The sequence below is a fragment of the Drosophila sechellia genome, chromosome 2R, assembly GCF_004382195.2.
Source record: "Drosophila sechellia strain sech25 chromosome 2R, ASM438219v1, whole genome shotgun sequence".
Lineage (NCBI taxonomy): Eukaryota > Metazoa > Arthropoda > Insecta > Diptera > Drosophilidae > Drosophila > Drosophila sechellia.
This window is the reverse complement of record NC_045950.1, coordinates 14,625,670-14,639,352: the sequence shown is the minus strand read 5'-3', so window position 1 is coordinate 14,639,352 and position 13,683 is coordinate 14,625,670. Positions and strand designations below refer to the sequence as shown.

At 47.6% G+C, this 13,683-nt stretch overlaps 1 protein-coding gene across 3 annotated transcripts; it reads right to left on the bottom strand.

The window, feature by feature from the left end:
* Positions 1-4,633: 4,633 nt before the first annotated feature.
* LOC6609811 lies at positions 4,634-13,524 on the bottom strand. Of its 3 annotated transcripts, none has more exons than XM_032716764.1 (7): positions 13,219-13,524; positions 9,528-9,724; positions 8,341-9,473; positions 7,868-8,269; positions 7,411-7,701; positions 7,238-7,338; positions 4,634-6,735 (listed from the first exon to the last, which is right to left on the bottom strand). In XM_032716764.1, the coding sequence occupies exons 2-7, from the start codon at positions 9,668-9,670 to the stop codon at positions 6,577-6,579; spliced, it is 2,229 nt and encodes a 742-aa protein (XP_032572655.1). In that variant the 5' UTR covers positions 9,671-9,724; positions 13,219-13,524; the 3' UTR covers positions 4,634-6,576. The 3 variants fall into 3 exon arrangements, with proteins under 3 accessions (XP_032572655.1, XP_032572654.1, XP_032572656.1); XM_032716763.1 differs by having other exon boundaries at positions 9,528-9,680; XM_032716765.1 differs by having other exon boundaries at positions 7,411-7,695; positions 9,528-9,680; positions 13,219-13,523.
* Between the last annotated feature and the right edge of the window lie 159 nt (positions 13,525-13,683).

Genomic DNA, 13,683 nt, shown 5'->3' with positions numbered 1-13,683 from the left:
TATTTAATTACAGTTAAATCAATGCTCTTTCTTTAATTATTCAAGCTTATTTTAAATCCTATTTATTCTAAATCAGATTATTTTGCAAACTCTCTCCTATTCTTCGAAATCATGACTAGTATGAGAAAATTATCATAATTTAAACTCATTTGAATGTTAATCCTGTTACCTGCTAAATGGTCTGATTGACAATCACTCGCCTGATAATTACGACAAAATAAAATTTATAATTCAAATGCAAGGAACGGTCAGACAAGTTCCATGACGTAATCCACTTATACAGTTCGGAATATTTTTGGGTGAAATATACGGCTGTGCAGCAGCTCTCCACTGATTATGCACACTTTGACCATTTCTCTGGAGGTTCCGCCATTGAACAATAATGAAAATCAGGCTGCCATGTGCCATTGGCGACCGTTAACGTAATCTGCCGGAAAATTAAATGCGATGTGTATCCCCACTCAAGTGCACACATATCAACAGTGTCAACACGGTGTTTCCACCTTCAAACGACAAAAAATCCACGTTAATTTGCGTTTGCATAATTCATGGGCCGTGCAATTATGAGTCGCCCATTCAAATCCGCATTCGTGCAAACAGTTTCAACTATTTAACGCACTTGGAGTTGGCAGAAGTTCAAAAGTATCATCCGGATATATACCATTTGGTTAAACTGGACAAATGTCCTTGACAGTTGAATGTATTTAATGGCGCAGACCAGGAGCCACAGGATGCAGCTGCAGCCAGAAGGCCAAGCCAGGTTCACAGCTCATTTCCAAGGGGCAAGGTCGAGAGTGTCTAGGCCAAAGACCAACTCCATCCAACAGACAAGCGTAGTCGTTCAATCGGTTTGCAGCTGAGTTTTCCAGTACCAAGCGAGCTCCATTTTCCTCAACGCCCCGAACATTTTACCAATCGTGAGCTGACTGCATTATGTTATAACCCCGTTGGCGTAGAGGTCGCCTCCACTTTTTTTTTTTCTTTTCTGTACCACTAACATCGCAGGCGAGCTTACCTGCTCTTTTTTAGTGGAGACAAGAAAAACACACTAACTTACACACAGAATTTCAATTTCTTTGACACGTTTTTGTTGCCGTTCGTTTGCAAAACGCTCAACAAGTGCCAGGATGCTGAGCAGTGGGGCCCGAGTATCTACTAGAGGCTGACGTGCACTCAAAGAAAATCTATGCTCTTTGCACTTAAACACCCATTGAGTCTAATTATAAGAAAACTTAGCTAGTTAATATGAAACTATTGACTTGATAAATATGAGTTCTTGGTAATTACACAAAAGGTTTTACTTAGAAAGGCTTATACTTTCAACACTTCCTTTCTTTCCGATTTAAAGTCACTGGTGATTATTTTTATGGGAACATCATAGAAAATGATGTATATATTTTTAGCTGAACGAGTTAATGATTTATGTGATTACCTCTTCTGGAAATCTAATGTAAGGAGTGTGAATTATGATTAATTGGCAAAAGTAATTAGCCCATCGTTGAGTTTGTTTGCAAACCTTCAAAGTAGGTGTAATTTATTTTTTCCAGTGCAACAGAATATTGGGAGTGTAACAGACAAGCTTTGACTTTTATGGCCCCCGGAAAATCTCGTCCCAACCCCCTTGAACCTGCCATTCTGGCACCCCATCTGAGCTCTCTGGCCACTGCCTTGTCTTCTGCTCGCTGCTCGGGAAAACTTTAGCAAATTGCCATTTTGGCATTTAGCTGCAGCAGGCGGAGACGGCACCCCGCCGCCAGTTTTCTTACATTTGAGAGAATATTTTGTCGTGGTCCTTTCGTTTTTCGCATTTAATTCCCTTCGCCCCGCCCTCCCGACGCCCCGCTGCCCATCCGCCCACCACCGATCGAAGTTCGTGGGCCGCAGTCGAAATTCCGCTTGTAATTTGCATGCCGCGAGTGCCACACCCACTCGCCGAACGCGCGCCCCTTTTCGCAGCTCTTTACGCATTTTCGTATCGTTAGGGTTCCCGGTGACTTTTTGCGGCCTCCCGCCTGCCGACGTAGAATAAACAATGCCCGTGCCCCCTCGACAACTTCCTGTTTCCTGTGCCACGCAAATTTCCAAGTAGATCCAGGCCCACAAACATCAACAGGCGGGCAAACAACCCGGGCAACCTTTTCTCATTTACTTTGTGAGCCCGAGTGTAGACGTCCTATATATAGTATGGGTATAGTATAGGCGCAACTTGTTGCTGGCTGTTGCCTCCCAGCTATCGCAAAAAGCAATTTCATGCCAATGCGATGAATTGACAGCGACAGCAGGAGCAGCAAGTGCCGGATAGCGAGCGAAAGGAGCGACCTCGTCTGCTGCCGCCGGCGTTTGATCCTGATAACCCAGCACACACGGGCAGACAGGTGTACCATATGAGCAGATGGAGCAGGTGGAGCCGGTGGAATATGTGCCATACGTGGGTTTTGGGCCGCCTGCCGACGACCTCTATCCGTCCAATCCATTCCAGATGCCCAGCTCTTTATTACGCTTATGGGGCAGGACGCACAACGGACGCATCCGGTGGCGGAGTACGGCCACTCACATCCTTTAATGCCACTAACAGGTAATAGGTTTCTTTGCTTTTACAGGATACCCGATATCCGTTTCTAATTTTCACATATTTCGAGCAAATGAGCAGGTTAATAATGCACGAAAGAACACAATAATGGAAATAAGTTTATATGTATTTGCCGAATTCCTCTCTTTTTAATAGAATTAAGTAAGTATGCATAGAGATTATTATTACAAACTAGTTCGATATTAAAAGATTAAAAGAAAGTAACATTATTATTTTTTAACTACTGAGGAGAACATCCCTCCAGTCATGTTCTTCAAGTTCTTTCTTAAATGTAGGAGTTGATAAATGGGTTTCAAGAATCTCATTTCATTTACGTTACTACAGTGACAAGTTGGCAGTTAAGTTATTCTTACGGAAGGTAAATTTGATAACATTGGTGTCCATTGGAATGCTAGGGTATGCGAGATGTCGATTTGGCCAGCGCTGCTGATGTTTACCTAGTCCCTCGTTCCACCGTGCAAATAATCATACTTCAAAGGCAATAAATCGTTATTTAAATTTCATTTTCCACACTGCTTAAAGTTTCATTTCGTAAATTTCAGCTGCGTCGCCGCGCCGGGAATCCCTGCCAAGGATCCAGCTGAATCCTGGCTGGCGGTGGAGCAGTGGGTGGAAAGTATGCTTTAAAAATTCGGCTTATTTGGTTATGAATCCCCCGAGAGTGACGGCTGGCGGCGCGAATATTTCTTCATCTTCCATGCGAGAATACCTGAGTGTTTGTTTGTTTGTGCGTCTGAGTGGCCCGTCCCTTTTTTTCTTTTTTATTTTTCGTTTTTTTTTTTTCATTTTGAGGTGGCTTCGCACTAGGCACACATCCCCATACACTCACAAGTGTGCAGATGGCCAACAGCTTTTGGCCCTAAAAAATTGTATGTACTCTGGCATCCTTTTTGATCCCTTTTCCGGCTACCTCTTGCGGTATTGCCTGCCCGTTGCGGAGGACAGAGTAATCCGTTCGGAAACGTAAAAGGATAATGCAGTGTGTCGTTATCCCGTGTGCTATATAATCGATGGGAAATTCGAGATACGATGGCCATGGCTGCCCAGCTGGACATCTTTAACAAGATTCCTAATAACTCATACCTGTCCGCGTTTAATTAACACAATATACATATATTAACACAATATCCACCCCAAATTTAATTGTGCGCCTGGCATTTAGCTGTACGGCATTTACCAGCTTAAGCGGGATAATGGTTAAGCTTTTAATCGATTTTTGTCGACTCTCCAGCGACTCGATTATGATTGCGATGCGGCAAGAGATGCGGGGTCATGGGCCATCCTTGGAACCCTCAATGACTTCCGCTCGCCCAATGCCAACGTTGCTTATTTTCATAAGAATTTACACTGCCCCGGAGGCTGGTGCTGCTGATTAAGGAATGACTGCTCCGGGTTGGGTATATTCATTTAGGCTTGTTTATTGAACTTGGAATTAGTTTGATTTGGCCACTGACGACCACGGCGAAGGACGAATGTGAAGCGAAGCAATCTCTGCTCAAACAGAAACCATTTGCATGATGATCTCCGTGCGGCAGCTCCTCGGTGCGTTAAATGTAATAAAATAAGCTCATTAAAATTATGAGACCCAGCAGGTGGCGGGGTCGGTGAGCCGTCAAAGTTTCGCCGATAAATCTCTGGGAGAGAGGTTGGTTGCCATGGCATTGTCAGGAATGCGAGTCCTCTGATTTGGGCCATCAATCAGAGCCGGATTGTCAACTTTTCAGCATCTCCGACCGACATCTTCGTAAGTTAATTACGGCCATCCAGCGACTGCCGATTGATTCTCCGTTTCTCGGAAAAACCAATATTGTGTCGGAGTGTTTCGGGTCGCAGGAGCGTGAAATCCGGCCAAGTTTCGGGTGCGATTGACAACAAGCACTTAACACATTTCCACCCGCGTGCTGCCCCCGCTATAATGAACCACAAGTGCGCAACAGCTGAGATCTGAGGAGGACAGGACTTCGGGACCAGCCGCATCAGTTGGCATTGAATTTGCGGCTGCACCCCGTGACCCCTGACCCCTGCAAAGGAAACACAAGTTAGTTACAGAGCGTCCTTGTCCTTTATTTATCGAATGAAGAGATCGAGTCGAGGGGAAGGGGAGACAGGATGGAGAGGGAGGCGGAGGTGGAGGTGGAGGAAAGTTTTATACACCAAACAAGTAATCGGATTTTATCTCCGTGTACTCTAATTAATTTGTATTTCTGCAGCCTCATCTCGGTGACGGGCAAAAGCGTACAATTGTGGATTATACCATGCAACACAAAAATGATTCTCCGTTGAGGGTTCCCTTCAGTTGTACAGCGCTGCTTTGCTTTGTCTTTGTTTGGAAAAATATAAATATACATCGATCTTTACACATATACATATATTAATATATATAGGTTTTTGGTTGGATATCTATATAGCTACGCTTTAAGCCAATTGTCATGGTTAAGTGGTAGCGGTACAATTTCATCGTTTTCAAATGGCATTTCACAATAAATTCGGTGGGAGTTCATAGCTGGCTTTGATTCGATTGTGGATTTCTCAGCAATTTGATTAGCAAATCAATTTAGCCCCGACCCTGGCGCACGCGGCGTATGCGCGATGCAGATTGCCACAGTGCGGCTGCGAAATATTCGAAATTGCGCCAGCCAGCCAGGCTTTTTGCATTGCGTTGCGTTGCAAATTAAAACTTTCGCCGGAGCAACTTTCTGTTTTGTTTGCTAAATGTTAAAAATGATAAAGTGCACTCGACAGAAAGGCGGACGTGAAGGATGTGAAGCGGAAGGAAAGGGGTAGAGCAAACATGAGTGCACAGCTGTCGAGTGCTCGACTTTGGACGAGCCCGGTGGCCAGGCCTTCAATCCCACTCCCGTTCGGATCCTCGCGTTCCCCCTTTAATGTGTAAGTTTGCGTATGAAAATAGTTAGAGATACGTTTGCTTTTGCTTGCCTTTCGCATTTTGTAAAAGGTATTTTTCAAATATAAGCGTATGAGTTCAGAAGTGTTAGAAGTTCCATCCGAGCACGGTGGTAAATATATGTGTATATGTATCTATCTCTAAATATATATATATATAATGTATAATATAGGTACACGTTAAGATACACATCAATATACTCGTAGTAACGTCTGAGTGAAGTACTTTGATTAAATGGTATTCTCTTTAGTTTCGCTTTGTTTTTATGTTTTTTTTTGTTTTTTGTTTGGCTTAGACTAACAACAGTCAACATTCAACAGTCATTCCGATATGAGATATTCGTCAATTGGAAGAATTTCTTTGCGAAGCAGGTGGAGCGTTTAGTTTAGTAACCCTAGCCTAGACAATATACTTATCCGATAGAGGTCACGTGTATGTGTATATGCTGCTTATGGCCACTATGTGTATACATAAATCAACATCTATAAAGTTTCTCTCGTCCTTTGGGAACTGCTCCTCAAGCGTTTCAATTGACAGCGCATTATTGGAATTGAAGTTTTTCGCATTGGAACACATATATGTATGTATATGCAAGTACGCATTAAAAAGTACACCTATAAATAAATAGTTCTATGGCCTCGCCCACTTGGAGGTTGCACACGCCTTGCTGGATCAATGGATCATTGGATCGGGGCTTATCAATCTTGACCTTCGTCACCCAGTTGGCGGAGGTGGAGGAGCGTCTGGCTCCGATAAGCCGATCCAAAACATCCGCCATAAACAAGCCGACTATCGCCCAATCTGGAGGCCTGATCACAGCCAATGACTTGCCGAAAAGCAAGACCCGGCATTAAACTTTTAATAAACGGAGCGCAACAAAGGAGATGAACACATCCCTCCGCCCGTTTTCTGCGGTCCCATCTGAATGGCATTTGGAATATTTCGCCCCGCAGCCGCTTTTGATAAAATTCTCTTTTGTATACAGTTTTGTGGCATAATTTCGCCCAGGAATGCCGGGCGATAAAACGAAGACATCGAGGTTGGCTCAGCACATGTGATTGGGTTCGCCTGGGGTATATCTTTATAGCACATGCAGATTCTCGCAGCTCTTCGACTTGGAGATGTCGCTGAGGCAGATCTTCTGCAGCAGTTCCTTGGCCAAGTGCAGCGATATGTGGGTGCGAGAGGTCTTCATCTTCGAGGCGGTGGCCTTCTTCTCCCGCTTCTCTTTCAGCCGCATCTGTTATATAGTGTTCGAATGAAAAATGGTATAAAGCAATGTTGTTTATCATCTTCCTCATCTTCTTCGTTGTAAAATAAAGCAGCATTTGTTGCTATAGATGTTAAAATGTATTCATAAAAGTATCTGTAATCAAGATATCCCTTTATTAATTTTTCAACCTTATCTACCAGTATCGGAAATATCTTACTTCGCGTTAAGTAACAATACCCAATCACCTAATCAAGTTTGCTGACCGAGTTTCCTTCGGTCCCGCTTACCGCACCATTTTCATTAATTAGTGAGCCGATCCGGAAGCAGGGCCAACGTAACCCAACCCAAAAACCAACCCAACCCGCAGCAGCGTGGTAAATCCATTTAACTCCATTTCCTGCACAACTTCGCCATGCATCGTTGGGTTGCGTGTGGTTGGCACCTTGCCCCAACGACCGCAGCCCCACTGCCCCACTTCCTCTCTGCACCGCAACGCCCCGCTTGTCCTAGCTTTCCACCTCCGACTCACCTGCTTCAATATGCCGACGAGCAGCTCATCGACGTTGTGCTGTATGCCGCTGGACGTCTCAATAAATTTGGCATCGCGTGAGGCGGCCAGGGCTTTGCCCTCTTGGGGGAGCAAGAGTGAATTGGGGAATGAAATGAAATCAAGCCATCATAATTAAGGCCCCCCGGACTTACCCTGTGATGTGATAAGCCGGGCGCGGGCCAGATCCGCCTTGTTGCCCACCAGGATGACAGCCTTGTCCTTGGTGTAGTTCTCCTGCCACAGGTAATTGATAATTTCCTCGGCCACGCGAAAGGAGCTGCGATCCACCACCGAGAAGACCACGACGCAGCCATGTGGCTCATATGTGGATAGGGAGTTCTCCACGCTCATCTCGACGCTGGGATGGTCTATGAAGACCATGTCCGACTCCTCATCGTCCAGCAGCACGCTCACCGTCTTCTCGCCGAACTCGTCGTCTAAAACTCAGATCAGAATTAAACTCTAAAGACGACAGTGGCAGCCGGGAAGCTAGGGGTCAGGTACACACATAGGTTCCAGCTAGGGGTCACTCGGCTACTCACTGCGCTCTGCGAATCGTCCCCGAGGTACCCGGACCATAACCCGGACCCACTTTGGCATACAACTTACCCAGGCTAGCGTCATAGGTGTGCATGTACTCCGACGTCATGAACTGATTGACCAGCGCCGTTTTGCCCACGCCGGCATCGCCCAGCATCACGACGCGGTAGCGGGCGGGCGGAGGTGGATCCAGGTTCTCCGAGTCATCCGGCGTCGCCGGCAATGAGTCCACATTGGCATAGCCCGCTCCGCAACAGCTGCCCTCGAAGGGGGAACGTTCGCTGGCCCGGCTGTTCGTCGAGTTGACGCTGGTGTTGCTCCGCGATCTCCGCGAGATGATTGAGTCGCCACAGTTGACCACGTTGCCCTTGCTGATGGAGAAGTGACGCAGACGGTACAGATCATCACTGGCCCGCGGATTGTACGGTCGCTCTGGAAGGGAACAGACTCGAGGACGCACATGGTCGGGAACTGAGACGAGGAAAAAAAAAGGAAATTAAGAATAATCAAAGACAGACAATGATAAAAAGAAGCATTCTCACCTGGTAACTCAAGAAAGTTCGATGTTCTACGCTGGCGACCGCGATTTGAACTCTGGAAGGCCAGTGGTCCAACATCGTCGTTTGAAACGATGGAGGCATTGGAGCAGGCGCTCTTCATCGACTCACGGGAACTTCGCCGGCTGGCCAAGTAGGCCAGTCCACCTTTGGAGCTGCCCCGGCGACGCGGTTTATGCTCCACATGGGCCTTCGGCTTGTTGGGCTTGCAGCCACTTAGCTCGTGGTCAGCATCTTGGGTCAGGTCACTGGTGGATTTGCGGTAGCGAAGTGAGACCACGCTATCGGAACAGGTACGATCCAGCGTGGAGTGAGAGCTGTGGAGAACCTGATAGCCGGGATTGGAGGTGATGTTGATGGCATGGCGACGTTTGCGCCGCAATTGCGGCTGTCCAGCCTCTTGCTCCATTTCCGGCTCCGTAAAGCTAAAGCTGGTGGTGGTGTGGGTCACCATGGTGCTGTTGGTATGCTGGGTACCCGTCTCGCCGGATTCCATGGACAGCTGCGTGCAGTCAGTGACGCAGGAGTCGCGCTTCAAGCCATAATAACTTCCTCCAGCCGAGCCTGACCCTGCAGCCGCACTTAGGTTTCTCGCCTCGATCTTGCTGATCACCGGTAGTTCCCACTCATCTCTTTGCCGCTTGCTTGGTCCTCCTTGAGCGTAACCTCCACCTCCTGCTCCGCCCATGGCCATAGCCACCGCCATGCTCTCATCCACGCCTGTTGTGGTCAACTGGGGAACTGGATCCAATGGGATCTTTGTCCTCATTAGCTTTTTGGAACCCTGTCGACGTGGCGAACTGGGAGGATCATAGTAGAGAGCTCCATCGTCCGGTGAGATGGGTTCATAGTACTCGAACTTCCTGCCGTGACTGGGACTTACTGCATCAAAGACGAACTGGCACTGCGACTTGGGACTGCGGGCAGTGGTGCGTCCACTGAGCAGAGATGCCGAATCATCTATCGATCCCGATGGGGGCGTCTGATAATAGGAGCTGGGCGTGGAGCTACTGACATCATCACAACTGTCTTGGGCAAATGTGGTGGTGATCTTGGGACTCCTCGGTGTATCGTATCCCCCATAGTTATAGCTCGAAGTTGGACCTCCATGGTATTGCCTGTTAGGGTTGTCGAATCCAAATAACTTTTTGAGGGCTAATTTGGGATCTTACCTGGGCAGCTTGGGAGTGGCCCCTTTGCAGGGCAGCGGATTGCTGGCAGCTCGAGCAGGGACTTTGTGGTGCGAGGAGTGGGGATGGCCATAGGATCCTCCACCGACAGCTCCCTCGTCCCAGCTGCGCTGTTGCTGGGCCATTTCACGACTTCTGGATGGTTAAACATGAATTACTCAGTGCACTAAGAGAAAAATCTAAGCATACCCAAAAAAACCTAATATAACATCTTTATAGCAGTTTATTAAGATAGTAAGGATAGTGATTCTTTTACTCTTAAAAATTCGAGTAAGACGTGTTCAAAGTAAATCAATTTATGACTGTGCATGTGGCAGGATGATGAGATGAGTAGATGAGATGGTAACGACTCGCTGATGTTGCCAACTCATGTGTAAATATCATGGGCCATTACTCATCCTCATCATGCACACACACAAAAGTGCGTCCTGGCCGTCCGGGGCATTGCCCAAACGGGCACAAAGTAAACATAATTTATGGCTTTATCTGTATTTAATCAAAATAATGAAAAGCGGACCATAGAAGCCGGGCATTATAAAGACCGCGCCCACACGCCCACAAGTCCGAGTAGCCCGCAAAAACAGGGCGACGAGTGTTGTGGCCGCAAGTCATTTTCCGACTTTGGTCAGATAGCAGGAAGACATAAAGACCCGGGGAAGTGCTCTATTTGGCCTGGCAATTATTGTTAAATGTGCGTTCTCCATCGGATGGTGGCGTAAGTGGCCGCCCCTATTATCGCTCCACATCCCCATCCGCCCATCCTCGGAGGCACCCATCCTCCCAACCACACCCACTAGCTGTCAGCACATTCACACACCACTGGATGCTAACTTATGCAAAAGTTGGCAACAATCCGCTTGCGGGAAACTTCATGTTGTTGTTCCCTCTAATGGGATTTGCCAGCCTCGAGTTTGAGTTGCAGCCGCGAACTGTTGCCTACATTTGGGGGGCGCCCTCGGACTTGATTATGGCGGCAGATGGCAAGTGATGGCCATTTCTTTAGCTCAAATTGAGCCGGCAAGTGGTTTTCCATGCCCCGCATAGGGGTTATGTTGGCCAGCACTTTAGTTTTACGATGGCGGAACATCCCGTGGCGATTGCTGCACTTATATGAGGCAGCTCGCAGATACCGTGCCTCATTGCTGTTGCATGCATATGCTGCAGTTGCCGCTGCTCCTGGCCGTTCACTTGGCTGTGCCCCCGGGACACGTGGCTCGTTCGAATTTCCACTTTCTACTGCTGGCTCACGTCCGACCTGCGGGCCATTATTATCTATCGTGTGTACAAATAGCCCTGACACCCACACCCGCACACAACACGACACACACATCCATATGCGTGAGTACGTGCCCATAAGGGAAAGCAAATAGTGCGGAATAACCGTCGTCGAATACCTGGTAGTTTACCTGTTGGATGCGGACCTTTGCGGTTTAGTGCCACTCGGAACTTTATTGCGTATAAAATTCGGCATATTTTTGATGTTTGAGTTTCTGTTCCCTTCATTGGGACCATAATTGTATGTGATTTGTCAACGATTTAACACATAAAACAAATGTCTATTCCCCTTTCATATTCCTAAGTTCAATATAAAAGTACTCATCTTCTGAGAAGTTATAGTTATAATGCGTTTACTTGAGACAAAGTTTGCCAAACTTAAATCGTAACTCAAAGTGACTAAATTCGAATGCATATTCATGAAGTGAAAAGTTGGTCGTTTAAAAGTTTTCACTTGAGTCCTTAAATCTTTGAGACAATCTTTTCGTAAATTCCACTTACAAGGCATCAATTATTCGAGTGATTGATTCAAGTGTTTGGCAACTTGTTGTTTCACTACCACTGCCAGCTCTTCGCTTTTCCGTATACCCATCTTTTTTTCGTTGTATTTTGCATTTCACGTAATATAATGGCGTGTTGCCACCGCAACGAATCGAACCCAGCCGATCAATGGGGATGGATTGGGAGGGGGGAGGGGGGATATGGTTCGAGGATGATAACAAAATGTTGACGGAAAAGTGGCCAAGAGTCCAGGGCTCACCTGACCCACTCCTTCTCGCTCTGGCCAACAGGTTTCGCCATTGCGAGAATCTGCAGACAACAAATCAATAGGAATATCTGTCGTTCTCGTTCACGTTCTCTGGGCGCATTCAAGTCCTCAACAGTTCGGTCCGCATCGGCTTTTTTCAATGCGGAATTGTGTATGCATAAAGGCCAACGAGTTGGGGGCCTTGGGGGATTTTTTGGCCAGCTTATTGTATTACACCAGGGTCCTGATGCCCGGATGGGTTGCCGAGAAAAGGTAAGCTTGTGTAAGATAATAATTGCTACAGATTTCTGAATTATAAAGGAAATGTGAGCCCTTGGTCCTGGCAGCAGATGGAATTATTGATGGATTCCATTGACTTTAAACCGAGTTGCGCTACCTGAGCCCATAACTTATGCATGGCAGGGAGCGATGTGTGGATAATTTGAATGGGGTTAAGCCCCATTTGCATATACAAATGCCAATGCGTGGGCTGGGCTTCAATCAGGTTTATGGCTTCGGGTCCGCCTGCACTGGCACCTCTTTGCTTTTCCGCTTTTCTGCTCTGCGCTTTCCGTTTTCCGTCTGCGGCTCTTCCTCTAGCGCCCCTTGGTGCTCCAGCTGGCCATCATCATTTCTCATTCGAGTACAAGGTGGCCGGAGTAATGACTCTTCATGCACGGACCGTCATTAAATTGCAGGCCTCCATCGCGTCATAAAGAAGTTCTCGGGACAACCCTTTGGTAAACTTTGCTTGTAATTAAGCCCGCACCCGTTAAACGCATGCTTAACACCACCCACCCAGCCCACTATTCCGACCCCAACTGTCCCCACCTTCCGGCCCAGCCATCAAGCCGACGGGGCACTTTCACCCCCTGTCTCTGCTGTAAAAATAAACTGAGTGTGTGCACAACACAAACAGGGAAAGTCCATAAAACACTTAAGATCTAGGAGTACGAGTATGTATACGGCTGAGGGTGGAGTGGGGTGTTGCTGGTTCTGGGCTGGTCAGTTCGCAAATTACAAATCCTGGCCAAAGTCACGTCGCAAGTTGGTCATTAGCCGCCACTTGAGTCCCGAAGCTCCGCCCACGCATCGATTTTATTGCAACACATAATTCTTGAGGCCGGGGCCATTTGTGCAAATCTCATGTTGATGGCATATTAAGTGACCTCCGGGCCGCTTTTCGAACACCCCAGCCCCCTCACTAAGCCACCCAAACGAGCAATCCACATTTGGTGCCCCAAGCGCCTGCCAATTTGCACTTTAAACGGCCAACGGGTGGGCACAAAGTGACGTCGTTGGATAGACAGAAATGGCGCAAACTTACGTGTAATTAGACGCGTCTGGGCGCGAGGATTAGCAATTAAGCGAATGTCCTGTGAGCGCAACAAGTGCCGCTGAAGGAGCGGGGTATGCAAAAAGGACGAAGTGGCATTGAAAGAGACACAGGACACGAGTAATCCCAGCTGGGGGCTGGGTGCTTAGGTGGCGGGGGTGGGTGGCAATTGCCGTTTGGGGGCAAGGTGAGAGCAGCGCATAAATCAACATGTCAAATCGCAGCTTACAAAGTGCTGTACAAACACACACACACACACACACATAGATCCCGCGCTCATTTAAACACACCCACTAAGACAGAGGGAAACTCACTTTTACTCCGCGTGCCGCATTACAGTTTAATGTTTACCATTTTCATCAAATTTGTCGGATAATTCGGTCTGTTATAGCAACTTGGCTAATTGTCCAACAGCAACAATGCCACCACGACAAACATCAGCACACCGATACTGGTACACCATCACCATCACATTCGCTAGCACAAACACCACCGCAAACAGCACAACACACACCGACGAGCAACAGTTTGAACGGCCAGCCGCTCGGGGCTTTCTGCACTTCCGTTTCCGCTGGCGACTGCCGCTCTCACGAACTTCCGCCCGGTCGAAGCTGCGGCGGCGGCTGCTCGAGCTGAACTGTGGTGCCCCCCGATTCTTGGCTGCCTTTTTCCTGGCTGCCGATTCCCGTGCATCCGAAGTGCTGGAAAAGCTCCGACGGTCGAGCTTTTCGCGGCCTTCCATTGGGCTGGAAAATGGAGCCAAGGAGAGCTAGAATGCA